This window comes from Aptenodytes patagonicus, chromosome 5, assembly GCF_965638725.1.
Source record: "Aptenodytes patagonicus chromosome 5, bAptPat1.pri.cur, whole genome shotgun sequence".
Classification (NCBI taxonomy): Eukaryota; Metazoa; Chordata; class Aves; order Sphenisciformes; family Spheniscidae; genus Aptenodytes; species Aptenodytes patagonicus.
This window is the reverse complement of record NC_134953.1, coordinates 48,877,402-48,904,513: the sequence shown is the minus strand read 5'-3', so window position 1 is coordinate 48,904,513 and position 27,112 is coordinate 48,877,402. Positions and strand designations below refer to the sequence as shown.

Here is a 27,112-nt window from a genome sequence, read left to right as displayed (position 1 = left end):
GAAAGAAGCACAGCCCTGAAAGTACTATGAAGAATTTAGTAGTCACCTTTGAGAGATGGTTCTCTAGCTAGCTGTCCTCAGCCAGGTCCTAGCAGCCACAGATCAGTTAATTGCTTTGCACTATTCAGTCACGAAGAGATCACATAGTCCCCATCCCTGTTTTGGAGCAGACTCTGAAGACCTAATTTTCACAGTCCCAGTCTTTCCACATTGCTCTGGCAACGCTAAGGGTCTGGGTATTGCTCCATCTCCATAAAGAAGGCTTAGTTTAAATGGGGAAAGAAATAACTCTGCCACCCAAAGCAAAGACGACAGAAATATTTTAGGACCTCCTTTATTTGCAATTTTATTGCTTCCCCAAAGTCTGGGAAGGATTCTTTAAAATGTATTACTCAGCTTAGCACTGGGATAGAAAAGGCCATTAAGACATAGGACAATCAAGTTCCAATCTGCTCAGACAAGGAAGCTTTTGAGCAAGCATCATTTGGCGAGTTCATACTTCTTCCCTGGCTGTAGCTGGTGGTCCAGAATTTTGGTATCTGCTCAGGGAAAGAAACTAAAACTCACCTTTATGGCTGTGAGGAAAAAAAGCAACCAAATGTGAAAACATGCACTGGGGCCCACCTGCATCTGCAGACAGCCTGAAAGAAAAGCCTGATGGAGAGCATGCAGGATCGGTTTAACTCAGAGCTGTTCATTTTAGAGGCGGTTGACAAGCATTATCATTTCAGCATCACTAGCTACCACGCTGCTAATGAAAAAGCAGAAGGTGGCAGATGGGACAGTCACATAGAGAATTCTGTTCATGGTCTGTAAGTGGCCTCTTAGGCAAGCGGTATGCAGAGACAGGCTTGGGTTGGTGAGCAGGGCTTGGAGGAGTTATAGCCCTTACATTCACCCTGTTCTGGGCCTCACCCAGGAGTGCGAACATTAACTCACTGCATGTCTCCTCAGGCTTTTCTTGGGGCTGGGAGGTAAGAAGAGACAAGCAAAATATAGAGCAAATCACCTGTAAAGATGTGATACTGGATGCTGAGGAACCCAGACTACAGACCTCACCTGGGTTAACAAGCCTTGCCAGCAGCCTGACAATATTTCCCAAAACCCAGCTCTTTGACTGGAGGAAAAGTAGGGAATGTGCCCCAAATTATGACAGGGAAGGAAAAAGAGGACCACAGACCAAGAGAGGGAGAGGGGATGGTCCCAGGAAAGCTCTCTCTGATGTAAATTAAGGAGCTATTATTTTTTTGTGGGATCAAACTTAATTTTTTGAAGTTTGAAGTGGATGGCACCAGAAAAGGACAGAATTCAGCAGCGTTAGCAGCCTGGGTTTTGAGAAACAATATCATGTGATAAAACTTGGTTTATGTAAAGTTCATAGAAGTTGCATACATTGGATCAAGCAGGTCCTTGTCATGTTTAGCCAACCAGGGGAGCTACAAGTTGGATGCTCCCCACAAGCCCCCTGCCAGTCTCTGACAGATCACCCATCAGGAACTCCAAAGGCTGGAAGCAGGCTGGGCTGCAGATCCAGATGTCTCTGGGTGCACGTCAGTCAGTGATTGTCTCCAATGTATTGGAGAAAGCTGTCTGAATCTAACTTTGTTAAGAAATACTGAAGCATTATCTTTGGATACTGTCCTGCACAGAGTTCAATTTAAGCCCTGATCTTCTTCCTCTTCCCTGATAGAGACCTCTTCTTCCTCCCCAGTATTGGCTCGTTACTGGAAGACTGAGGACGGATCTTCATCTCGGTAAAAGGGATGGAGAATTTGTGGCCTTTCCATGGCTCCCAGTTCACCCCCTGGGAAAAGACCAAGGAATTTCTTTTATTAAAGCACGCAGACCAGGTGTTAGGAGTCTACCACTGCCCCCCTCTAATACCATTTAACCCTCCAATAAACAGAGTCGCTATTGTTCACCAGATTTTGACTGTAATTATAATCAATTTTCCAGGCACTCCTAATATAAATCAAATCTCTATCCAGTTTGGAACACAATAGGACTGAGCCATCTTCAAGCCCAAAATAAGCCTGTACAATAAGATGCACACCAAGGCATGCACTGAAAGCCAAGGTATAGGCTACATGAGACAGTGAGCCAGCATCCTAGTGTGGCTCCTAGTGAGTGTTCTTTTATGTGTTCCCCTCAGAAATCAAGACAGCTCCACCGCAAGTATCTCTGCCCACAAGAATCAGGGGGCCATGAGCTCAAGTCCTCTGGATCCAGGAAGGACAGAGTAAGAGCTATAAGTTTCCTTACGGATCATTTTCCTTTCAAATTAAGTGAGTTAGGGTAGCCTGGGTGATCTCTCCTGCTCCAAGGAGAGACATCCCCGCCATACGTTTTCTCAAGGCTAGGGAGAAGAGCTGACCACCAGACAGGTCGGCCACTCACCTCGCTGTGCTTGCTCTCCCCATATTTCCCATTGAGGTTGGCCAAGTGGCAGTTCTTGTACCACCATGCACCATGGTGTGTCAGAGCACAGTTGCTGAGAGCCACATCATTGTCTCTGTCCCACGTTGTGAACTTCCAGCCATTGTGGTAGGTCATTGCATCCCCTAAGGGAAGGGATGAAAGACATGAATAGGAGTAAGAGACTACAGTTGCTCAGCCTAAGGGCTTAATACACCCTTCAGGCAGAACAGAGCAGGCCTGTCAGGGGAAAAGCAACAGCACAGGACGGGTCTGGACAATAATTTCTAAAGAGCTGCTATGTCCAAGGGCTGGATCCCCCCAGCTGAACCTTATGGCAAAAAGATATTAAAGGATAAGTGAAAGACTATGGACACAATGGCAATGGTAAGGATTTACCAGTGGCAGAAGCCAGCACCAGGATAGCTACTGCTGTTGAGCGAACTCCCATCCTGAACAAAAGCCACTTTCTTTGCACTTCTCAGCTGGGGAACCCCAGAAGCTGCTCCCCCATCAGCACAGGTTACCTCATGGAAATGCTTCCCAGTCTGCCTTTTCAGCTGGTGTTTCACTGGGTTACAGAGCCCTCTCTTCCCCATGAAAAAGCAACTCTTTCTTCTGTCTTCAGCAGGAGACGGGCCTGTGGGCATACTCTCCTCAGTCTTCCCAGGAGGTACACACTTCTGTTCTCAAAGAGAACCACATCTGATCTAGCCTGACCTAATGAGCTCCCACGTTACTGGCAAAACAAATACACAGGTCCCAGCATTTGCTTCCCTGTGCAAAGCAGAGACAGCACAAGTACGAGGCACTCCTCACCAGCATTGCCTCTGTAATTCCCCACCGACAGCCTGTATCTGTCCCTGCTCGAGGCAACCTGGAAGAAGTCATAGACAGCATAGACAGATTCGCTGGCTGTCCGCAAATCCACCCGGAGCTCATAGCGGATGGGGCTGCTACTTGTGAGATTGTGCAGCTTGTCAAGACCTAGAAGAAAAAAGAATTATTCTCTTAAAAGGGAAAAGCTTGTTCACCTTTGCAGTCCTAGACTCTCACCCTGTGGCCATTTTGGTTAAATCAGCTATTTCCTGCCTCCCTCCTTCCCTGCTTGATGCTGTCATGACATTTTGCCAAGTTTATTCTGTCTTATCTCATTTTCTGGCAAGAGACAGCAGTATCAGAAAAAACAGCCAGCCTAAGCCAGCGCAAGACTGGCTGTAGTGCAACATTATTTTTCCCAGAACATTTAAAGACTCTTGCTCCAGAGACCTTGACCTATTTAGTGCTGGATTCTCTGATCCACGCAGAGTTCTCTAACAGAACAAGACAGACAAAAAATGACCTAATACACCAAGTTTTGTGTACTATCCTGGACTTTGCATTTTCACAAATGCAATTTCTTTATTTTTCCTCTCATAGGGACACACAAGCCTGAAATAAACCTTTCCAGAATTTAGCTTGCTCTGAGACTACTCCAAAGCCCAAACATGCCAGTGGAAAGACTTAGTGGGCCTTTACAGATCGCTCAATGCTTCACTGGCACTTCTAGGGAAGACACAAAAGTTGACAGTTCCAGACTGCAGGCTCAGGGGTTGGATATTTCAGCATTTAGGTGCTTCTACAAAGCTAATCTTCAGCTCTTCACTGGTCACACCCTTGTACTGTACCAAGCCAGAATTCCCCAGTGGGATCTCCAAAGCCTTCCACATAATTTTTCCAGTGTTTGTAGAAATCCACCTCACCAGTGCTCCGCCTCTGAAACACCTGCAAAGCAAGGATTGCTGAGTGAGAGTTCATGACAGGTTGAGGAGAGACAAGGAGGATGGGGATGAGAAATGCTCATCCTGATTCAAAATGCAGACAAAAAGGTGAAGCATTCAGGAACAGACAACTCTAGCTGATGGTACACTGCAGCTGAGGAGGGTACACACAGGAATCCATTTCCATTTTCTGACTGCACATAAGCACTGGGGTGAATACTTAGTTGTGCAAATTTTACAGTTTACTTTCCACAAATGCCTATAGACAGCACAAATCTGAGCGTGATCTAAACACCTGGACAAAACAGGCTTAGAGACATTGGGTTTCTAAACTTCACCAAAACAGAGGGACTTGGGCAGTAACACAGACAATTTATTTCAGTGGAGAAAATCACTTACCACTGAAAATGAAAGGTGAAAAAGGGAATAAAGATATTTTTATTTGGTTGTTTAGGGAGACAGCTATCAGAGAACCTCAGATTCACTCCTTCATGTTCATACACGCGCCCCACCTCAAAGCATTTGTGCTTCTGCCTCCAGATTCCCTTGAGCCACTCAACAACTACTGTGTGGTCAGGGTCCAGGTGCATGCTCACAGTACTAGCATTTAAAGTACTAACAGGCATCAGCTGAACTGCATTTAACTGTCCATACCTATAACCTTATACTGTGGTCAAGATGAGATAATATAGCTTAGTTAACTCATTATGCAAGGCTGTTAAGCTAAGCTGTACTACCTCATCTTATGGCAGGGCTGAATGCACCCTCACAGACAACTCCTGTGACCCAACTGGCAAGAGGTGACACATTAAGCTGTCATAACTCAGTCATTGCCCTCAATCAGCAATAATATAAGCCTGTGTGGCATTCATGACCAGACAACTAAAAGTCCAGTATCCCACTGTCAAGCCTTTGAGCCATTCAACCTCCCACAGGATTCCTACTGACAGTCTGAGGGGGTACATCAGCATCCACCACCTTTCCTAAATATGCTACTCCATCAAGGCAGGAGCTGAAGCAGCACTGCAGTAGAGCAAAAGGAGCCTCAGCTAACACCAGTACCAGGTCCACTTGATTAGGTTCATAAAAAAAAAAACAAACCAAAGAGGAGCAGAGAATCACTCACTATCCACCCGCCTCCATCAGTGGTCATGTCACAGTACACCTGCATCGGCCTGCTGCCATCCCCGTTCAGGTAAATGGTATACATGCCGCTGGAGGCATTGCCGTTCTGCTGCATCTGGCTGCAGTCTGCAGGATACGGGTAGAGGAAGCTAACTGTGAGAACAGAGAGGGCAAAACCTCACATCAGCAAAGCAGGCCATAGAGCTGGTGGAGGCATTTCACACCCTTAGGAATCTCCTAAGGACAACAGTACTGGGAGAGAAGTAAAGAAAGCAGCAGCCCCCACTGTGTGCTCACACAGTGCCCAGTTGCATCAGTAGGTTGCTGCTGGCAGCCTTCCCTGCTGCCTGGGAGCTGGCACATGGATAAAGTCCCCAGAGGCTGCAAGAGATGCAGTCTTGCGTCGCAGTGAGAGCAAGAAGAGGAGCCCTTGTTTGCGAAGGTGGGAGCGCCAGTAAATAGGGACTTTAATTTCTCTGCATTTCACCATTTTTCCACAATTGGCAACCCCTGTGGGCACTGGCACAGTACAAGAGGCTCCCACAGCAAGCTGGTGTGAGATTTTGTTTGATTTGCTGCCATTCTGGTGTGCATTTCCTGACCTCTGAAAACAACCTGGGCAGCTACCCAATGCCACAACAGTACTTACACAGCTGTGTCCTACCATTACTAGGATGGTGCAGAAAGATCTCTAGTGTATCATCTCTCCTGCCCACTGGCAGCTCACCAGGAGGCTTTGTCCCACACTTGGCTAGCAACGTTTGCCAGCAGCACTGACCAGTGTGGGCAATCTCCACTCACACTATCCCATTGTGTTTCCAAGTCTCCAGATGGTGTGGGCTTAGAATGGACTCCCAGCCAGAAGATACATCATTGACTCGCTAGATGGTTTGCTTATGATCACACAGTTTCCCAGTTTGTCTGTAGAACATGAACTCTACCTCTGACCTCTACCATAAAGCACAACAGCTGCAGAGCACAGGGAAAAGTGCAACAACCAAGGCCAAATCTTACCTGTTGAGAAGGTACTGTCTGTCTTTCTGCTCTGGCGATCTCCCTTATAGGCCCTCACAAAGATGGTATACCTCACTCCTTGTTCCAGTCCTTCCAGCACAAACCGTTGTTCGCTAGGACCCAGATGTACTTCCTGCCAAATAAAACAGATCAAAGGTTAACCCAACTCTGAATAGCATTTAGCTTTTCTGGACCACAGTGCCTCATACTCCACATGCATTTACAGGCTTTTCTTGTAGAGTTCAGACACGCACATTCTCTGTATATCCTTGAGACATGGAGTCCGTCTCCTCAGAAGGAAGATTTGAGGCAAGGTCTCAAAAAACACTGTTAGGACACTGAGGACACACTATCCCTGGTGAGTGCTGCCCTTCCAGGTATTATTAAGTTAGAAGAGAAAAGTGAAGAAACAAACATGTTCTCTGGACCTGGAGATCTGTTGGGAAGAGGCATTCCACTGTCACAAAATCCCTCCACAGCTTCTACTCATGACAGTAACACATCTCCTTCCTTAAGCTCTCCCTCCCTGGGCCATGGATAGCATAGATTTCCTCTCAAAATTGTTTTTCTGTGGACCATATACCCACAAGACCCAACTGGCAGAGCCCATAATCATAGGGCTGATTTCAGTGGGGTCTGCAAGGCTGAGGAATTCACTGTACCTTGTTCATGCCATCTCGACCCTGGTAGGTCAGAACATAGGCATCAATCTGTGCTGCAGGAGGAGTCCAGGTAACCATGCCAGTAGAATGAGTCACATCTGACACACGGAGGTTCTTGGGAGGATCGATCTCTATTGAAAAAGAAAAGAAAATTGAACTCCCATTGCATAAATGAAAGACAGCAACTGCAGCGCAGGGCTTGGACTGAGCTTTCAATGCCTGATCCTGTTAACTGGGAACTACTGAAGTCACCCAGTGACCTTCACAGCTAGCAAGAAGCAGCGGAAGCCTAGACCAAACATGGCAAGGTCTGCTGCGGATCTGGTTTGGGATGTTTTGTGAGCCCTGCAATTGGCTCAACTGTACAGGGCCCAGGAGCTCCTCACACGTCTGCTTGAAAAACCCCCACCAGGCTGATCTCTGAAGAGCACTCACAGATAGGTAAGGTTTGGTCTCTATGCCCCAGTCCTGGAGCATGGCCCGAGTGTGCCCTGCCGAGACCCGCTACCACTTGTTTCCCTACTGCAGAAGAATGACTTCACAGGCTTTATTCTTCAGCCTTCTTTAGTAAATGCAGGAATACAAAGAAACCCACAGCTTTACAGTTTAGTCTGTACTGTATATGGGACACCAACTCCTTCACTGACATCAAAGGCTTAGCCAGACTTTTCCTGTGCAGTCAGACTGCTCAAGTTCAGCATGAGGAGAACAACAGAATTATTTTCAAGCAATGCCAGTTCACAGCAGTTGTTGAAAAGCATCTGTCTTATAAGATACCCACAACAGGGCTGCAGTGCTTCCCTCAGGATAAAAGCAATTTCTAAAGCTCAGCTGGAAGTAAAAACAATGGAAGAAGCCTCTCCCTCATTTTCATCCTGTACTTGCTATATTCTGGTGGTTTAGGAACATCTTAAGGAAAAAAAATTAAGGAGTAAGGTTTGTCCGGCTTTCCAAGTTTCAGAGAAAAGGTTCTTGGTGGGCAGTGCTGGCCTTCAGGGAAGAGTGGTCCAACCCTGAAGTGCACCTGAGTTTATAGCAAACTATAACCGAATAATTCATCTCAATTCCCTGCTCTTCCACAGACCTCCCTGGGGGACTACGGGCATGTCATTTAACTTGTCCGTTGATTCAGTTCTTCTCCATATAAACCAGGCAACAACACCTCCCAGAACTTGAAGAGTGCTATGAGGATAATCATAACAACGATCATAATGCACCAGTGAAATATTACAGTTGTGAAAAGGCCACGGAGGAAGACAAGGCCAAGCTATGTCTGTCTTAGGTAAACGAGAAGAGTAGAGCAGTGTGGCTTCTCCCAGGAAACACCACACTCCTTGTGTATAGGGTTACTGCTTAAAACAGATAGAGAGGCAGAGAAGAAGAAATCAAAACACCGAATGTAAGGAGAACAACAGGAACAGGAACACCAACATTCACACAGCATGTTGTTTAAAACACCAGCTATTCATTATAACTGAAGACCACCTTTCACTAGGCTCCTGAATTAAGCATTAGTTCATTATCTAATGAACCGGTGCTTCATTCAGGAGACCGCTAAACAACTGCTTTAAATAAAAGGACACAGAAATCTTCCGAGTCACTCATTACATGTATACCTCCCGCTGGACAGAAGAGGGAGCTAAAAGGTACCAAATCCATCACGAGAAGCAAGGGATGGGAAGGGCAGCCTTAGAGACAGTCCTGCAGTTTCACAGCACTGCTCTTAAAGGCCAGTCAGCAGTTTCCATGGGTGCAGGAGACCACCGCAGAACAGCTCCCTGCCACAGCCGGTTTAAATGCTAGGGAATAATCAGCCATCACCCTGAGTAAGAAAATGTCCCGTCCCCCCCTCAGAAGTTGTATTATTTTAACAGAGTTGTCATTACTTTTGGAAATATAACACACACACAAAAAAAAAAAACAACACTTTTTTTTTTTGTGCAGATATTTCAAAAATATCCCTACAAATGCTAAACGCATTCTTCTCCCAGCAGTTTCACTTCATGTGAAATTTCCAGGTATCTTCATTTTCATTCCAGTTCAAAAAAACCAACGTTTCAATTTGCTGAAACTCTCCTTGCATTTCTAGTTCCAGATAGGTTCAGTTTTTTGGCCTCAAGAGATCTCCATTTGTTCCCATCAGCTGCCCTCGACCTCTGTAAGCACTGGGGAACTGCTTGGCATCTTGCCCTAAATCCAAGCTTCAACTGTTCTATCTCACACCAGCTTGATTCATAAACTAAGAAAAAGTACATTAGCAAGGCCAATGGATATGGAGTGACCCTGAAATGTTCCCAGTACACCATAATCCTTACGACTGACTGAACAGGACACATTTAAGCCTGCTTGGCAGTCTCCTAGGACCAGTCTAAGGTCATGAGTCAAAGGGCAGGCCATTATTTTTAACTGTCCCTGATTCTAAAATGGTTTAACTTTGGCTGTTAAGCCTCTGTTATTGTTAGGCTTGATAGCAACACATGAAGCACCGCATGCTTTTGATTAAGGACTAGTGAAATAAGCTGGGTACCATCAGCTGTCATCTTGTACTACAACATCTGCCTCTTCTATAACCATCTATAGCAGCAGTCTCTGTTATGATAGTCTATACTCATGCACTTATCTCCAGAATGGGTTTACCACTGTGCCTCTTCATTACCCAGTAATGCAAAGAGAGATGAAGAAACATAAAATAACAAGACAGTAGGGTCCTTCTACCCCATTTCCCTTCCCTTCTCCCACAGTTACCTGTCAGCATGTCAGTGCTTGCCCTCTTGCTCTGCTTGCTTCCCAGCTCTGTCCAAAGACGGATGGTGTACTTCGTGCCTGGTTTCAGTCCTGTCAGGGTGGTAATGCTCTTGTTCTTCCCCACTTCTATTTCCTTGGTGTCCCCAACAGCAGAAGTGTAGCTCACCATATACCTGTCTATGGGAGCTTGGACACTATCCCAGGAGACGGTGGCTGAGTCCTCTGTCACTTGGTCAGTTACCAGATTCTTTGGGCTGTCCATTTCTAAGAAACAAGGTGCAGAGTAGAAAGTGTGGGTAACTAAAAGACACGCATGTTCCCCTTAAAACTTTTGCTTTCTAAAGCCCCATGATCCTACCCTCAGGAAGCAAAGGATGACATGGACTAACTCATCCGTAGCTTTACTGGGTCTCAGTGGCTAATCACCGCGCTTGCTATTGACAATGCAGAACTGGAGTAAGACAAGGTAAGGCACTGAGGCATGGCCATCTTCAGACAGAGGCCTCAGGAGCAAAATATAAGCAGAGATACAGGGAAGAATGATTGTGCAGAAGAAGGTCCAACTGAAATCTAAGGTTCGTAAGGATTTAGGTCTGACACAGCCTCAAGAGAGATCCATTAGACCAGTTATTTGGGAGCATGCACGGCCCTGGAGTCCTGGATGACACAGGGTACACTGAGGCAAAGAAAGATGTGAGAGACTGAGGCAGCACCAACACTCTGCTTCCCTTTATCAGCCTCCCCCACAAATATCTTTTTGAGCTGTGAGGTGCCAGCAAGGTGTAACACTTCTCTACAGTAAGATTGAGGGAAGAAGGCCTTGGCAAAAGAGGTGGCCAAAGGAGAACATAATAGTAACTAATTCACCATGTGAAGCTACATCCCTCCTTCCATAGCTGCAAAATTACAACCCAAGATTTCCACAGGTCACCCATAAGAGTGTTTGTGCCTGCCCTCTTGCTCTGCTTGCTTCCTTTCCCTGTCCACACACAGATGATATACTCCACATCTGGCTTCAAACTAATCAGGACAGCGAGACCTGTGTCCTACCCCATCTCTCCCTCACTCCCAAGAAACACTAGCAGTGTCCTCTGCCAATCAGTCAGTCTGATTGCTGCCTAGCTAAGCAGCAAACTTCTGTAAGCAAAAACCTTGATTATACAAGGGGAATTACTGATAGTTACAAGACTTTAGTCAGGCTCAGACCATTTGCTGCCCTTTCATGTTTTGGGAGAAGATGATTAAAATAGGGGTGTTTCCTTCCAAGTCTTGATTCATTGATAAATACTATTCTTATCAGTGACGCTAGTTGAACCATCCTAAGTTTAGGCAGGATTCAACAGCAGTAGTGTATACTGTGGGGCAGAGCTCAGCCATATGCAAAGCTTAGCATACCCGAAGACCAAAAAGAGTAGGCAAAGCTGGTAAGTGAGGACCACAGTGCTTTAGCAAAGTGCTGTGAAGTTCACACCGGGCTGATGGTTTCTGAACTAACAGAGCAGTCATTAGTTCCTAAAAGTTCTCTAGACTTGGCACCATCTCTATCTGAAGATTGAAGGTGCCTTTATCATGGATGTCCCCACATCATAGGTGACCACAAGACAAAACAGTGTCTAGTGTATGTTCTGCAACAGGCCAGAAGAAAACAGGACAGAAATTGAGATCACTTCCACAACATAGTGTCATGTAGAAGCACAAAGATTCTCTGGAATACCTGTCACTGCCTCAGTGCTGATCCTCTTGCTCTGCCGGGTTCCCTTCGCTGCCCAGAGGAAGACGACATATTCAATGCCAGGTTTCAGTCCTGTCAAAGTCGTGGTAGTCTCGTTCTTTCCCACTTCCATCTCCTCTGTGTCACCATCAACAGAAGTGTAGTTCACCATGTACCTATCTATGAGAGCCTGGACCTTGGCCCAGGAGATGGTGGCTGTGTCCTCTGTCACTTGATCAGTCACAAGGTAAGCCGGGCTGTCAATTTCTGCAGAGACAGTTAAAAGTGAAGAACACAGGCTGCCATAGGCTGTACTGTGACACCCCTTCCCCTCAAGGGCCTTGCCAGTTTCTTCCTTTTTCAAGTTTTATTTCCAATCACACACTGATTGGACCCACAAAGCTGGGAAGTATCAAGGTCTGAGGTGATTTGACTGGGGTCTGTCTTTAATCCTTACAGAAGCTTTCCGAGGGAACAGCACAGCCAGTCCTGACCTGGACAGAAGAGAGCCCTTGCAAAGCAAGATACTGTTACTTTCTTATTTTCTCACAATCACAAGCCTCTGAAGCTCATATAGATGTCATCTGTCCAGAAAGTGAGTGTCCTGGTTTTGGCTGGGATAGAGTTAATTTTCTTCCCAGTAGCTGGTATGGTGCTGTGTTTTGGATTTAGGATGAGAATAATGTTGATAACACACCGATGTTTTAGTTGTTGCTAAGTAGTGCTTACACTAGTCAAGGACTTTTCAGCTTCTCATGCCCTGCCAGCGAGAAGCTGGGAGGGGGCACAGCCAGGACAGCTGACCCAAACTGGCCAAAGGGATATTCCATACCATGTGACATCATGCTCAGTACATAAACTGGGGGAAAGCTGGCCGAGGGGCGGGAGTGACCACTGCTCGGGAACTGGTTGGGCATCGGTCAGCAGGTGGTGAGCAATTGCATTGTGCATCACTTATTTTGTATATTCTTTTATCATTACTATTATTTTCCCTTCCTTTTCTGTCCTATTAAACTGTCTTTATCTCAACCCACAAATTTTACTCCTCCCCCCGATTCTCTCCCCCATTCCACTGGTGGGGGGGAGTGAGCGAACAGCTGTGTGGTGTTTAGCTGCCTGCCGGGTTAAACCACAACAGCGAGAGAACAAAGCTCTTTTGTTAAGAGACCGGGATGACCCAGGTATGCACTTACTCATCTTCCTTCAGCAAGTCCCTGACCTAGAGCATGGGTCTTGTAAACACTTGCAACAGCTTGCAATCAATTCAGACATCCAGCTTTACAATGTTGTTATAAACCAGTAACCCTCACACTGGGCAGATCACTACACCTTCTTAACCAGGACTGGATGCACAGGGGAAAGAAAGTCCTAGTAAGAACAACTGAGGAACAAGGATTAATCATCCTATTGCAAGAAAAGGCATCCTGCATGCTGTTAATCTCTCTGCACTTCAATTTTTTCATCTGCAAAAAGGAACTGAGCATTTCCCTATTCCATGATGAAGGATAAATGAATTAACCAATTAAAACAAAACAAGACTATATAAATATAGTGTCCAGAGAAGGGCAACGAAGCTGGTGAAGGGTCTGGAGAACAAGTCTTATGAGGGGCGGCTGAGGGAACTGGGGTTGTTTAGCCTGCAGAAAAGGAGGCTGAGGGGAGACCTCATCACTCTCTACAACTACCTGAAAGGAGGTTGTAGCGAGGTGGGTGTCGGTCTCTTCTCCCAAGTAGCAAGCGATAGGATGAGAGGAAATGGCCTCAAGTTGCGCCAGGGAAGGTTTACGTTGGACATGAGGAAAAATGTCTTTACTGAAAGAGTGGTGAAACATTGGAACAGGCTGCCCAGGGAAGTGGTGGAGTCACCATCCCTGGAGGTATTTAAAAGACGTGTAGATGAGGCGCTTAGGGACCTGGTTTAGTGGGCATGGTGGTGTTGGGTTGCTGGTTGGACTCGATGATCTTGGAGGTCTTTTCCAACCTTAATGATTCTAAATACATAAGAGACACTGCTGCAAAGGCTTCATTTTCCTTAATCCCTATTAGTAATCACAACACAGCCCATTTGTAGTACATACAGGTAATTAGAATCTCTCTGTGATGAGTTAGATAGGTTTCACAGCAAGATGCACTAACCTGAAGACTCGATCTGTTAAGCTTGAATCTCCCTCTGCTGTGAAACTGCTTTAGGATGGACTTATTCAGTGTTAAGGCAAAGCTGGGCTGTAACTTACACTCTCAACTCAAGCTATTGCCCTCTTACCGGTCACAGCCTCAGTGCTGGCCCTCTTGCTCTGTTGTTCTCCCTTTTCTGCCCAGATGTAAATGACGTACTCCATGCCTGGCTTCAGTCCTGCCAAGGTAGTGACATTCTTGTCTTTCTCCACCTCTCTCTCCTCTGTGTCCCCATTAGCCGAGGTGTAGCTCACTCTGTATCTGTCTATTGAAGCCTGGACTTTGTTCCAGGAAACAGTAATTGCATCCTCTGTCACTTGGTCAGTCAACAGCTCAGTTGGGCTGTCGATTTCTGTAAACAAAAGTCATAATTATTAGAAGTTTTAGTATAGTGCTGTGGTAATCACAATGGTCTCAAGACACAGACAACACAAGTTTTATAGGCAGAGGTAGTATGTTTTATCAGACTATCAAATATATTCGGAAAAACAGATGAGCTTTGGGAAATGATTCTATGCCCAAAGACCTAAAAAGGGTCCTTTGTCCAAAAGCATGCTTGTTTTATTCTCCAGCTCAAACTGGTAAATCCAACAGAAGTTTCATCTTTAGCTACAAACCATATTTTGATCATGCAGTGTAAATAACTGACACTTAAGTGAGTCCCATTGGATATCACTGTTTGTGGCCCCAAATCATTTTGTACTGTTGGATACAGTGCAAGGTAGATAAAACAAGGGGGCTAACCACTTGCAAGTCCTACCATTCTTGACTCATTGGTATACACACTTGTATGTCAGTGCCAAGGTGGCAGGGCCAGTCAGCCGTCTGACCCTGCGCTGGGTGAGCTGGGCTGCTGATTTCTGCAGGAACAGTTAGGAGTGAAGAACACAGGTTGTCCTGGTGAAGCTACACTTCTTCCTTCCCCTCAAGGGCCCAGTCAATTTCTTCCACTTCTCATCCTTTATTTCTTATCAAGGATGGGCCTGAACTACAAAGCTGGGAGGTGCCCAATTCTGAGGTATTTCAGCTGGGGTCTAGGTTTCCTCCTCACAGCTGCAACAGCAGGGCTCTTTGTTGGCAACAAAAACACAGCTGACCCTGCACAGGCAGAGAGGAAAGCCCATGCAGAATATGGTGTTACTGTCTCTTGCTTTCTGAAGATCACAACCTCTTGTCCGGGTTGCTCTGGGAATTATCCCAAAAACCAAACTGCCTGCTCAGAATCTCTGTCAGAAATGCAGCTCTCCTGGGACAGGATTATTTCCTACTAAAGCAAAACTTCCTACCTGTCACAGCTTTGATGTCTGCTGGGCTCCCCCCTCTGCCCAGAGGCTGGTGGCATACTTTTTGCTTGGCTTCAGTCCTGTCAGAGCAGTGATGCTCTTGTCCTTCCCCACCTCCATGTTCTTTGCATCCCCATCAGTTGTGTTGTATCTCACCAAGTACCTGTCTATCAGAGGCCCTATCCCACGAGATTGTGACTGTATCTTCTGTCAGCCATCTGGCCACTATGTGGACGCTACACTGGCAATTCTTAAGGGAAGGTTTGAAGGTGAAGAACAAGGCAACAACACTAGCGAGAACTATGTTCACATTCTCCACTAGAAAAAAAGCCACTTTCAATCTCCTCCCATTAACCAATCCTTCCCTTGCTCTTTTCACAGACAGAAACATGATGCTAGACTTCACAAGCCTTAAGTGACTATCACAAAGCAGCTTGCAGGAATGTGGCCCTTCAAGGACGGCCCAACAGCCCGTGACCTATACAGAGAGCATGTTTTTTTGTGGATTCTGTTTTGCTTTGTTGGTTTTTTTTTTTTTTCCTTCACTAAACTGCTAAATACCTCTCAGCAGCCTGAGCAATGAAGGACTTGCAGATGCCTCACAAATTACTGGAACAGCATTTCTTATTCTGGCTTATTCTTAGAAGGCTCTAAACTCCAGGGCACAAATGCACAACCATCTGACGGCCACACTGCAATTTACCAGACACCAGCTTAGCTGCACTATGATTTACCACACATTAGCTATGGTAAAAGTTGTGATTTTCCACCTGTGTGTACTAATCTCACCTCTTTCATGAGACTAAAATACATTACTTCTCATTTTAATGAAAGATGCTGAGCCTCATTTGTGTCACCTAGAGTGGTGCACACTGGGAACATGTATTTGAATAATCACAGCTCAGCTAGTTAGCAGTGTAAGATGCTCACCTGTGGCAAGAAAATCAAGTGAATTATTTTCCTGTGTGATATGAAAATCGAGTGATATGAAAATCAAGTTTGTTCTTTAGTTATAATTGCATTGCAGCTGGGTATGGGCTGTGCCTGTATGCATATGCAGTGCATTTAACTCCTTAACTCCCTGGATGGTCCAGGAGCTCCCCAGCCAGTCACCTGTATCAGTGAGAACATGGGCTGGCTTGAGACAATGGACCAACTTCAAAGTAGGTGATTGACTGAACTTCATAATTAAGCATTTGACTGATCCTTACCAATCCCCTCTGGGTGAGGTCCTACAAATTCCCCCGAGGCAGCTCCTATTGTGTCTAGTCCAATTTATATGCTTAAATGTGTTGATTAACATCCTGAGTGGAGCATCCCAAACACTACCCTAGGTAATTTCTGCTGCAGAAGTACAGATTGCACATAGGTAAGACATTTGTAAATCATCAGCAGAAACTGCTCCTGTACACACAGCCACATTGGACCACGGCTGGCTGGATTATAAGAACTGAGCAAAACAGTGATTCGAGGAGTTTCCCAATCTAGCTGCAGACCCTGCTGCAAGCACCCTTCCAGTGGAGACTCCCAGCCACCAAGGGACAGTGACCGAATGTTCTGTTCAGAGATTTGATTCTCCATGTGAGTCTTACCTTATGACATGATCCCAATAAATTTGTTTTTCCTTTTTAACAAACACTCTGTCGTGACTATCTGTGCAAAATGCGTATGAGCCCCCTGTCCTGTTGAGAAAGGCCACAACAGTCAAAGAAAAGCTTGGAGGTTGTTTACGGCATTTTAAAGGCAAGGCACGAATTAAATGTTCCAGCTATGAGGCTTCAGTTTTGGCTGTGTTTCACTGTTCTCTGTACTGATAGTAACTGGTGCCTTGCCATAGGACCTGTCCGTAACAGGACTCGAAACAAAGAGTTTTCAAGCTGAGCTGGAGACCTGTTCAGCCACTCTAGTAAGCATGACATGAATTTTTTGCCTCACAAACCTGTGCAAAGCAGGAGAAGCTTTACTAAAACAAGTACAATTGATGAAGGAGTTTGAAATTCAAACTCGGCTGCCTCCACTGCTGCTGCTGCTACAACATACCTGTCACGGCGCTGGTACTTGCCTTCTTGCTCTGCTGGGGTCCCTTCTCTGCCCAGATGTGGATGACATATTCCATGCCTGGCTTCAGATCCAGTAAGGTGATGATGTCATTTTTACTCCCCACCTCTATTTCCTTGATGTCCCCATCAGCTGAGGTGTATCTCACCATGTACCTGTCTATGGGAGCCTCAACTTTACTCCATGAGACAGTGGCTGTATCCTCTGTCACTTGGTCAGTTGCCACATTGGTTGGGCTATCAACTCCTGAGAGAACATTTCAAAGCACAGGATTAGGAAACTCCAGCTGAATTAAACCACTACAATACCTGTCACGGCACGTGCACATTTCCTTCATTTTGCCTTGCTGCTTTGGCCAGCTAAAACAAAGAGTCACTTAGGTTCCCCCTACAGCCCCTTGAGAAAGAAACACATCCATGACAAACCAGCATGGTCAGAGTGGGGAGAAAGCAGGGCTTGTGTCTACCATTTAGATGAAACTTTCCATTTTTTTTCTGCAGGAAAAGCTTGCAGGCTACCTGCCTCACCTTCCATGGGTACCATCTTGAGCATTACCTTCTTGCTTGCCCTCCTCACAGCACCAAGTATAGGCTCCATCCTTTTTCTGCCTCCAGTGTCAGCCATTTGTTGCTCCTCCCTTTCTGCCTATCCTGCAGACCTGTCTCTCAAGACTCCCCCAAGGCTTCTGCTATTTTAGGTTGTGAATCAGAGTTTAGTGGTAGCTCTTGCAATAGCTGGTATTTGTCTTAGTCGCAGCTCCTAAGTTCCAGGGGTTACATAAGAATATGAGCAGGATTACTCACTGTGGATTTTTTTTTTTTTTCTTTTTTGAGAAGTTTTGCAGCCCCCATGTCTGTGAAGAACAGCTTGAAAACACAAGCCAAGCGTGTTCCAAATAATCAGAATCTACACAGGGAAGAAGAGCAGCCTTACAATGGCGGTGTGGAGGTTGTAGGTTTTGTTGTTTTAAATCAATTGTCTTTTAATGGAATAATTCACAAGACAACCTCAGGAATGTCAGGCCTGATTTGGGATTTTTCAGTCTTTGGATGAAGCACAGCTACCCTTTTGTAAGAGAGCTGAATTTCAGAGTTTCCAGAATCTTACAGGTAGAATGAGAGTTCAAACTTCTTCAAGCTCTCTTTTGCAATATAATAGCTCAAAAATATTCTGCCACGTTTTTGAAGAGCTTGAAGCATCAACGAACCACAGGGTTTCCAGATCTGCTTTAACATTCAGGTCTGGAATGGCTAGGCTGCCAGTTACAGGAAAAATAATAGTCAAGTAACAGTAGCATCTGCCAGGCCCTCTGAGCTGTACTGAGCACACAGTCAGAGCAGAAGTCAGCCCCAGGATGCTTCTGTGCTCTTGCCATGCTGGAGATGACTACATCTGACTCAGACTCTGTTACAAGATAAAGCAGTCCAAAGCTTCAACCTCTAAGGGCCAGCAAGTAGCTGAAGCCTCTTCAGTCACTTCACATGCAAGAGGCGAAGACTCAAACTACCACAGACATGCCAGGGCTGTGCCACTGTGCAGCCCACTGGACAAGCACAACTTCGCCTCCATGGGGGCAGGTGTATCGGACCACACAGCGGGCTGGGACTATAGCCCCCAGTGGAAATGCAGGCCTGGCAACGGTGTGCTAATCTGCTCCTCAGTCCAACTGTTCTGTTCAGTCTGGTGAACAGAAAAATAACACTGGAGCCAGGCAATACAGGAGAAGAAGAACTTGTCCTCTTCCTTATCGCTCCTAGGCTCAGAGACCAGACAAATCAGCAGCAGCTAACAGCTGCAAGGCACTCAGTGGCAGCTGCCCAGAGGATCCACGAGGAAGGGCTATATTCAGACCACAAATCGTGTGTGCTAGGTTTAAGCGAGGTCATCCTGTCAATGACCTAGTTAGGGAAGTCATGAACCAGAAAACTTTGAGTTACTGCTGGACCTAGCTCTGAGCTCGTTTGAGGGTTGTTATTACATACAGAGGCCAGCTTACTACACTTATCCTGCATCTGGCTGGAGCCGTTAGTCAAGTTAAGGGTGAAGTTACTGTAGATTCAAAACCAAGGCAAAAGACTGAGCTAGGGCTAGGTTTAGTGTTTAATATATGGTGTAGACAGGCTTAAACAAGATATAAGCAGACTTGGCTGCAGGTCATGCGTGAAGAAGCAGCCAACTATGCACTTTTCATGCTGTGATCTTGACAGATCTGCCCCCAAAACGCTGTAGTAACATCACTATCATAAAAGAAACTTTACACGTACCAGTCCTACCACTCACTGAGGATGGTTTCCCCTCTGTATTGTCTTTCACAGGTACGATGGTAACCTCGTACCCTGTGCCAGGTTTCAGGCCTACAAAGAGCAAAAGGAAGCGTTATAAACAATTAGGGAAGACGGTAATTTTTCTTAAAGAAAGCTATTTTGTTTAGTCTACCCAGTTCTCGGTTTGTAGCAGAGAGGAACTTAAAGTTTAGATTTCTATCTGAACTTCCTTTTGTCTTGAGAATGCCTTGGTAGCACTTTTGGTCCAGGCTTGCCAGTAGGGCATACACTGACATACACAGTGAGCAGGGATTTCCATAGCACGAACATTACCAGCTCTGAAATAGAATATACTTTATTCCTAACAAGGATGGAATTAAAGCTGAATGAATATGCCTTGAAACTTCCTATCCACAAGGCATAGAAGCTTTCTCCCTGTGGAGACACCCATCATTATGGGTTAGGGGAACCCCAATAAATCTCACCCTGGCCTACGGCAGGCATGCGGTGAAGGAAAACTGGCCATCCACACATGAGAGAAGAATCATCTCAGGACTATGGTCTGACCATCAATCACTCCTGCCACTTCTCCCTGCCCCTGCCCAGTTTGGAATACCCACAAGTACTCACCAGTCATGATGTGTCTGCTCTTAGGGTCATTGCTTTTGGGCACCGTGACCTGCTTCTCATCCATCTCCATCAGGGATCTGAACTTCAGCTTGTAATAATCCACCTCTGTTGGTGGGTTCTCCCACTCCACTTCCAGGGAGTGCTCCATCTCCTCTGTCACCCAGATGGCATTGAGTGCAGACAGGACTGGGAAGGACAGCAGAGGGCCATGAGGAAGCAGGATCAGCACCAAAAGGTGAATATAAGATAGGAGGTTGCTAAACAGCCCCCCTCCCTCCCCAGTTGCCTGCTCTGAGACCTGAGACATTTTCCTGAGCCAAACTGAAGAGTTGAGCAAGTACAGCACAATCATTATTTCAACAGGCTTAGTTTTATCCATGGTAACACTCCAACTCAAGAGTTTTCTGGCTCTCAGCTCCCACCTGTTGTGCTAGAAGTAAGAAAAATGTCAAAATAACCAAACTTTTCACTGTTTTTGCCAAGTGCAGGCAGACAGCATACTGTCAACTGCTAACAAAATGCCATTTTAGTTCTAGAGAGAATGTGTCAAATATGCAGTCTTTCCATACCCAGCCTCCTAACCTCAGTAGCATCAGGCTCATGAGGAAAACTCACTGCTGCAGGCATGTTTGGCAAATTAGTACCTAGGAATGACATCCTGCCTACTTTAATGTCCCTTCTGCATCCAGTCAAACAGTGCATTATTCTTAATAACATGCTGGCCTTATCTTGCATGCTTTCATTCCTGCTTCTTGAAGTAGGCAATGTTATGGATTCCCTGGAATTCAGGGGTGTCAACGCAAGTAGGATTTGGACAAGATAAAGGGAGAGATAGGAAATTTGCAATACGTTCAGCCCCAGAAACAGATTCTCCAGAAGAGAATGATGGCAAAAAAGTGCAGCAGAGACTGGGAGGAGAAAGTGCTCTCCAGTGCTCAGACAGGATGTTACAAACCTGCAAAGCCAAACAATTTGCTCCACTTATTTGCATCTAACTTTAAAGATCTACAACTTCTGACTCTGAAGAAAAAGACTGCCTGTCCTACCTGTACTTGCTTCTAGATACTGGGGCTCACTGGCAATCCCCTTCTTCACATGACGAAGCATGACATTATATGTGGTGCCGGGGCAGAGACCCACAATCTCATAGCTGAGCTGCTCTTTGGGCAGGTGGACTTGTTTCACCAATGTCTCATACCCTACTTGATAATAGCTAATGAGGTAATTATCCACATCAATCATATGATCCCAGCTGACAGCCAGAGAGTTCTCTGTGGAGTTCAGCAGCTGCAGGTTCTGAGGAGCAAGCACTAGAAGAGAAACAAAGAAAAACATTGCAGTGAGGATGATGTCTTAGCATTTGGTCCAGGGCTCACATGGCCAAGCAAGAAATTTTTTCAAACCTATTTTGAATACAGAAAGAATGCAGAAATGGAACTCCCAGTCTGTGGTCATCTTGGATTTGTCCATTTCTTTCTGCCCAACAGCATATCATTAAATACAAATTAATATTGCAGTCAGTAACAAATACAATAATTTCCTGGACTCTTCTTTCCAGCTTCTAAACAAACACTGGCAGGAGGAAAACTCTCTCATAAAGCTGTCCCTTCCAATGTCTCTAGGAAGAGAAAGAAAAGCCAAAACCTTCTTTCCTTATCACTGTCAGAGTTACTTCAAAATGTCAACTAGTCCCCAGAACTGGGGAACACAGCTTCTCCATGGCAGAGGTAGAAAACTGAGCTTTTATACTGACGGAGACTTACACTTGGTGCCTGGAGGAGACCTGGGCAAATCTGCGGAACACAATAAATTTCAGGACACCAACAGTGCCTTAACCGTTTTGCCACAAGACAGACAGCTCACCAGTATCTTGAGGCAGCCCTTGAAAGCAGTCGTGTAGGACATCTATCAGAAAGCTTACCTGATTTTAATTACAAGTAAGCACATCATAAACTGATCAAACAGTCTACCAGCTGTATTTCATTAGCAAGGCACTAACCTATAGCAAAACATAGATAGCAAGTGCTTGTAAAAAGGCATGCATCAGCAACATTAGGCCAGATAACACAATGATATTCTTCTCACTTGAAAGGCAGCATTCATTCCCTTGTGTAATTCACAGCTCTCACAAAATTCCACCCTCAATACATGCTTGCCAATGCTTTTGATGAAAACTTTGTACAAAATGTGAGAACATTCATCCAGCCTCTCCTTGTGATACAGAAGCTGGATTTGAATAATCCAGCTTGGCAGTAAAATAATGAAGAACCTAAATACATATGATATGGTTTATCCCTTGTCTAAGCATAGTTCGGAAGAGGATTGTATCTGCCTCTCTGAAAAGGAGAGATGTGGCATAAGAAACCAGTATCATCTGTTTAGGACAATGCCTAGGACAGTTTGTGTTTCTGAGCCGGGCATTTTGATGAGGGGTTCTTGCAAAGGCAGTGACTCTCTAGCCCAGGGGGATCTATTTTTGCAACATGGTTTTTTGCTCTACCCTGAGATGCACCAGAGCCATCTTCTCCAGCCAACGTGACGAAGCCAAGCACTTCAGGACTTGACAAAAACGCTCCTGGTCAGAGCCGGAGGAAGTGGCCCTGTGAAGGTGTGAAGGGGAAGGAGGCATTGCCTGGACTTGGTAACCCTTGAAAACCTCCTCCTCTTGCTCTCTGACAGCAGAGGACCTCTTAGCCTGAAGCGAAAGGGTTCATCACAAGCACAGCACTAATTGCTGAGGTGAATTAGGGAGACGGGTGGTTGTGGGCCGTGCCAGAGTCCATCTTGCGTTCTGCTTGCGCTCATCAATCTCTCTCCATCAGGCAGCTTCTCCTCCAGAAGCAGGCTGAGGCCCTAGTGGCCGAAGCAAGCAGGAAACGAGCAGCACATTTATAGATCCAGCGCTGGACTGAGAGCTCACACGGGGGCTTGTTGGGAACCCTGGCTCCCCTGGGAACAGCAGAGTCCCTCTTCATTTTCCTTTCTGATTTCCTGATTACAGCATCAACACACAGACTTCCTGGTTAAACTAATATTGTGCTGAGATACCAAAACAACTGGTTTTGTGGATACCCTTGTTTTAAACTGCTGGTTTATTCATATTCAGATATCCCACAGTGCTATTTTGGAGTGCCAGTAAACAAAGTCCAGAAAGAGCACAGGCAAATACCTGCTGTTCAGTGTGTCCTTGTCCTCTAGTTCTCATTCACAAGGAATTGCAGGACATTAGTTATATTGTTGCATGCTTGATAGTAACTTCTAGACGTTCAGACATTCCAGTTATCATCGCAATATACAACAAAATATGTCATTTCATGATCTGAGACACATAAAAAACATAGTCATAATAATAAATAAATAAATAAAACAGTGCTCAGTGTAAATCTCCCAGGATGCAGAAATCTAATCCAAATTGGAACAGAAAAGGCAATTTAACAGCTATGGGAGAGGAGCACTTGGCTACAGATGCTGAGATAGGAACCATTTGCCTTTGGACTTAAAGTAGTTAAACAGGAGTGGAGGTGTAGTGCTCAGAAACAGTAGCAAAATTGATTGTGCAATATGCATTAACTCTGTAGTGCTTGCTCACTCCGATACTCAGAGAACAGAGGCCACTTTCACAGCCTGTAAAACAGCTGCAGATGTGTAAGAGGATCCAAGGCTGGACCCAACCAGCCCTTTGGGAGAGGCTGGCTGGGCCACAGTTCTCTGGGAAAATTACTTCTGCTCTGGGAAAAACAATTCTGCTTACCACCTTTGTAAAGATGCTACCCCCTGAGCAGCAAATCCTGGACTACTGACAGGAGAGAAGAGTGCTGGAGCCACAGAGAAAAATCTCTGAATAGTGTGGAAGGATAAGGAGGAGTGAAGTTTTGATGCAGAGCTCTTGTTTGCATGACGAATTTGAGCTAATAATCTTTTAAATAAAAGGCGAGTCTCTAAGCAGATAGGTCAGGTCTGAGAGAGGAGGGATGATCCGGAGCGGAAAAGACCTGCCAGTAAGGTCACTGCAAACCCCTGCTGAGCAATACCTGGTGCTCGGCATGTGGCTGTTGCCTACTTCTCCTTCCTGAGGCTTTGTGAAAGATTAGACTTAGCAGTGATGTGCTGAGAAGGAAAGGTGGCTTCCAGGGTAAAAGGCTGAGTGCTGAAGCCTGGAGCATCAACTTGCGGTTATAGGGAGATTATAGGTTTTTCGGAATAGGCACCAAGCCATCCAGCTTTAAGCAGAAACTGCTAGACACACACCTCAAGGAAAGCTCAGCCAGGCCTTCTCAGGCAAACCCTATCGCCTTGTAACAAAGCAGGATAGGGGAGAGTTTCTCAAAGACCTCACTTCAAAGAGAGGTTATTTAAAGGATTTATGCATCCTTTGTCGCACAGTTTTTATCAAATCAACTACCTTATCAGCAAGCAGTGCACACTGCAGCAAACATGACTTTTACCTTGTATTGTCTCATTTGTATGTCAAGAGACAGACTGGCTCCCTCTTTAATTACGGGCTCCATACCCAGTTTTGCTCTCTCCTTCAGCTGCTATACACAGGCTTGTGCTAGCACTACCTTTAACTGCATTTCCACCTTTCCCCAATTCAGAAATGTTTTCCAGGTGATTTTTGAAGACAAGGACCAGTCAGCAATCCCTAGCCCAGCAGGAACTCAGAGACGAACATGGTGACCCCAGGCTTGGCTTATCTACAGGATTAACCAAATGTTTATGGGAGGTAGAGAGGGAAACTCAGAATGAAAGAAAGAAGGGAGAAATAACTCACAGGCATGTCTCACCCTGGGAGCAGTCAAGGCCGAAGAAGCCATCGTGGCAGTAACACTCTCCTGTGTCACAGAACCCATTGCCACTGCAGTCCCCGGGACATCGTTTCTCGCTGCAGTCCTCTCTGATGAACTCCTCATAGCACTGGCAGACCCCTTCGGCTGTGTCACAGATGCCGTTGCCACTGCAGTTCTCAGGACAGAGCTGCTGGCTGCAGTCCTCACCAAAGTAAGGCTCATCACAAATACACTTCCCACCATCACAGCGCCCATGGCCACTGCAGTGGCTGGGGCAGGTGGGGTGGGAGCAGTCACTGCCCTCCCAGCCCTCGGCACACTTACAGCTGCAAGTCTCATAGAGGAAAGTCCCATGGCCACTGCAATGCGAGACACCTGGCCAGAGCAGCACCAGGATGTACAACAGCAAGTGTGACACACAGATTGGGGGGGGGGGGGGGGGGGGGGGGGAGGAAAAAAAAAGAAAAAATTAGGAACATAGCAATGGACAGATAGTGCAAAGGTGTGTTCAAGGTCATTAAAGGGAAAGCATAAATATCACTGGAAAATATGGGCTGAAAAAGACCTGAAGACATCATCTTGGCCATCTGCCCCAGGTCCAAGGAGGGACCAGCTCCACCCTTGCCTTTCCCAATGCACTTGTCTGTAGTCAGCAGGAATGCAGATTCCATGACCACCCCCAGCCAGTCAGCTAGAAAGCTTTTCACAGCCTCTAACCTGAATCTTCCTGGCTGTAGTTTAAGCTCACCATTTCTCACCACAGTTGTTATAAAGATGGAAAGCACATTATTCTCATCTGCTATACACCTTTATTTTTCATGTAAGCAAAGACTGAGCACTTCTTTTTGTCTCTATGCTCCAAACAACATCAGTTTGTCAAATCTTTTCTTAGAGGCCATGCTGTATAAACCTTTGACCACAGGCAGAGCCAATGGCCACCACAAAACATCATCATAAACTCTGCTCTTCTTTTAGTCAGTTATCAAGGAGGAAATAAAAAGACAAATTTTCAACAACTGCAAAATTCTGGAGGCAAAAACGAGAAAGGAAAAGTCAGCAACAAGAATTGCTTCCCTTATCTTCCATCCTCCCCCAGAAATTCCTCCACTGAATCCTCCTATCTACGTGAAACTCAGGAACTGTTCCCTTCCGCTTCTGGGAGATTTCCCCTGCGCTGGTTCCAGAAATGATATGTACTACCACATTTTGGGACCTTCAGATTTCCTTTCACATCACAGAAACCAGAGCACTGTCCCATCTGTAGGACTCGAGCATTTCACTCACGGAAAACCCCCAATATCCTTGACAAATGGATTCCAGTCCCCAAATCTCTGCAGTAAATAGGCTGTATCTGGGATGTAAGAACAGATACTGCAATTGTTACTTACCTTGGCTTCCCCCACAGCACTTCTGAGGGCTGCAAACTTCTCTCAGCTCTGCCACTTCTTTCTCCAGCTTCTCCATCCTCTCAAGCAGACCCTTAATGTGGGTCAAATTTTCACAGTCCCATTTGGGTGCATGCACATGGATGTTGTGCCTAAAGATGATATTCTGCTCTTCATTTTCCTCAGTCTCTCCAGGATCTAGCTGCACCTCACTGTTGTCTTCATGCTGTAATGGATCTGCTTCCACCTTAATCTGGGAGGATGTGGGCAGGTCAACCTTGTAGGAGTGGCTGAAGGATATTCTCTGACCATTGCTGGTGCAGTTGTGAGATGCAGGATGTTGAATAGCAGATGTCTGAAGAGCACAGCACAGCAATACCCCCATTGGGAAGGCAAACCAGCTCTGGAAATCCATCTGGCAGGTTTTCAGAGGAAGCACTGACCCCTCAAACTGAGCTGCTTTCAAGAAGAAGAAGAAAAAAAAAAAAAGTAAGAAGTGCGATCACAAAGCTGGTTTTCATGATTTTCTAAAAGACAAATTATTTGTTTTGCCCTGATTCAGTACTAGATTGGCAAGTACCTGGAAAAAGAGTCACACTGGATGAGTTAGATACAAAAGAGCTTCTAGACCCCCAACTAGGAGCTTTAAGTTTGCAACTTTCAAATAAGACTTAGTATCATGGTCCACTGCAATTATTAATTATGCCATAGCACTTCTCGTTCCCTTGCAGTTACAATAGACATTGTATCAGTCTCCCAGCTGTGACCTGGATTACTGGTCATCTTTTTGGCCATGGTAATCTCCAGCAGCTTGCATGGTTTTCAACTAGAAGTGTGATAATTGTGCTGATGCTGCATGCATGAAAAATTCAGAGAGCTGACATTGATCTTTTGGTACAAGAAGTTCGGGAGATAGTTCTGCTCACTTTACATGCATCATGCCGTGAGATATCTTTCCCAGGACAGCTGCATTTCAGGCAAGGGTGGAAATGTTTTCAGGAAGGTGTTGAAGGGGATGCCAAGAGTCAGTTTCTACAGGGACTATAAGTGTAGAACACTTTCTCAAGGAGGGAAATCAGCTAAGAGAAGTGGACCACA

The 27,112-nt window shown here is 45.7% G+C and overlaps 1 protein-coding gene across 1 annotated transcript; it reads right to left on the bottom strand.

Annotated features, from left to right (window-relative positions):
* Window positions 1-327: 327 nt before the first annotated feature.
* TNN (tenascin N) lies at window positions 328-26,456 on the bottom strand. The gene is made up of 15 exons (XM_076339632.1): window positions 26,018-26,456; window positions 20,889-21,152; window positions 19,843-20,028; window positions 19,213-19,302; window positions 16,931-17,194; window positions 13,696-13,959; window positions 11,436-11,699; window positions 9,722-9,985; window positions 6,977-7,107; window positions 6,315-6,447; window positions 5,302-5,453; window positions 4,083-4,179; window positions 3,235-3,402; window positions 2,398-2,561; window positions 328-1,804 (listed from the first exon to the last, which is right to left on the bottom strand). Exons 1-15 carry the CDS (start codon window positions 26,427-26,429, stop codon window positions 1,658-1,660), a joined length of 3,000 nt encoding a protein of 999 aa, XP_076195747.1. The 5' UTR covers window positions 26,430-26,456; the 3' UTR covers window positions 328-1,657.
* Window positions 26,457-27,112: the final 656 nt, after the last annotated feature.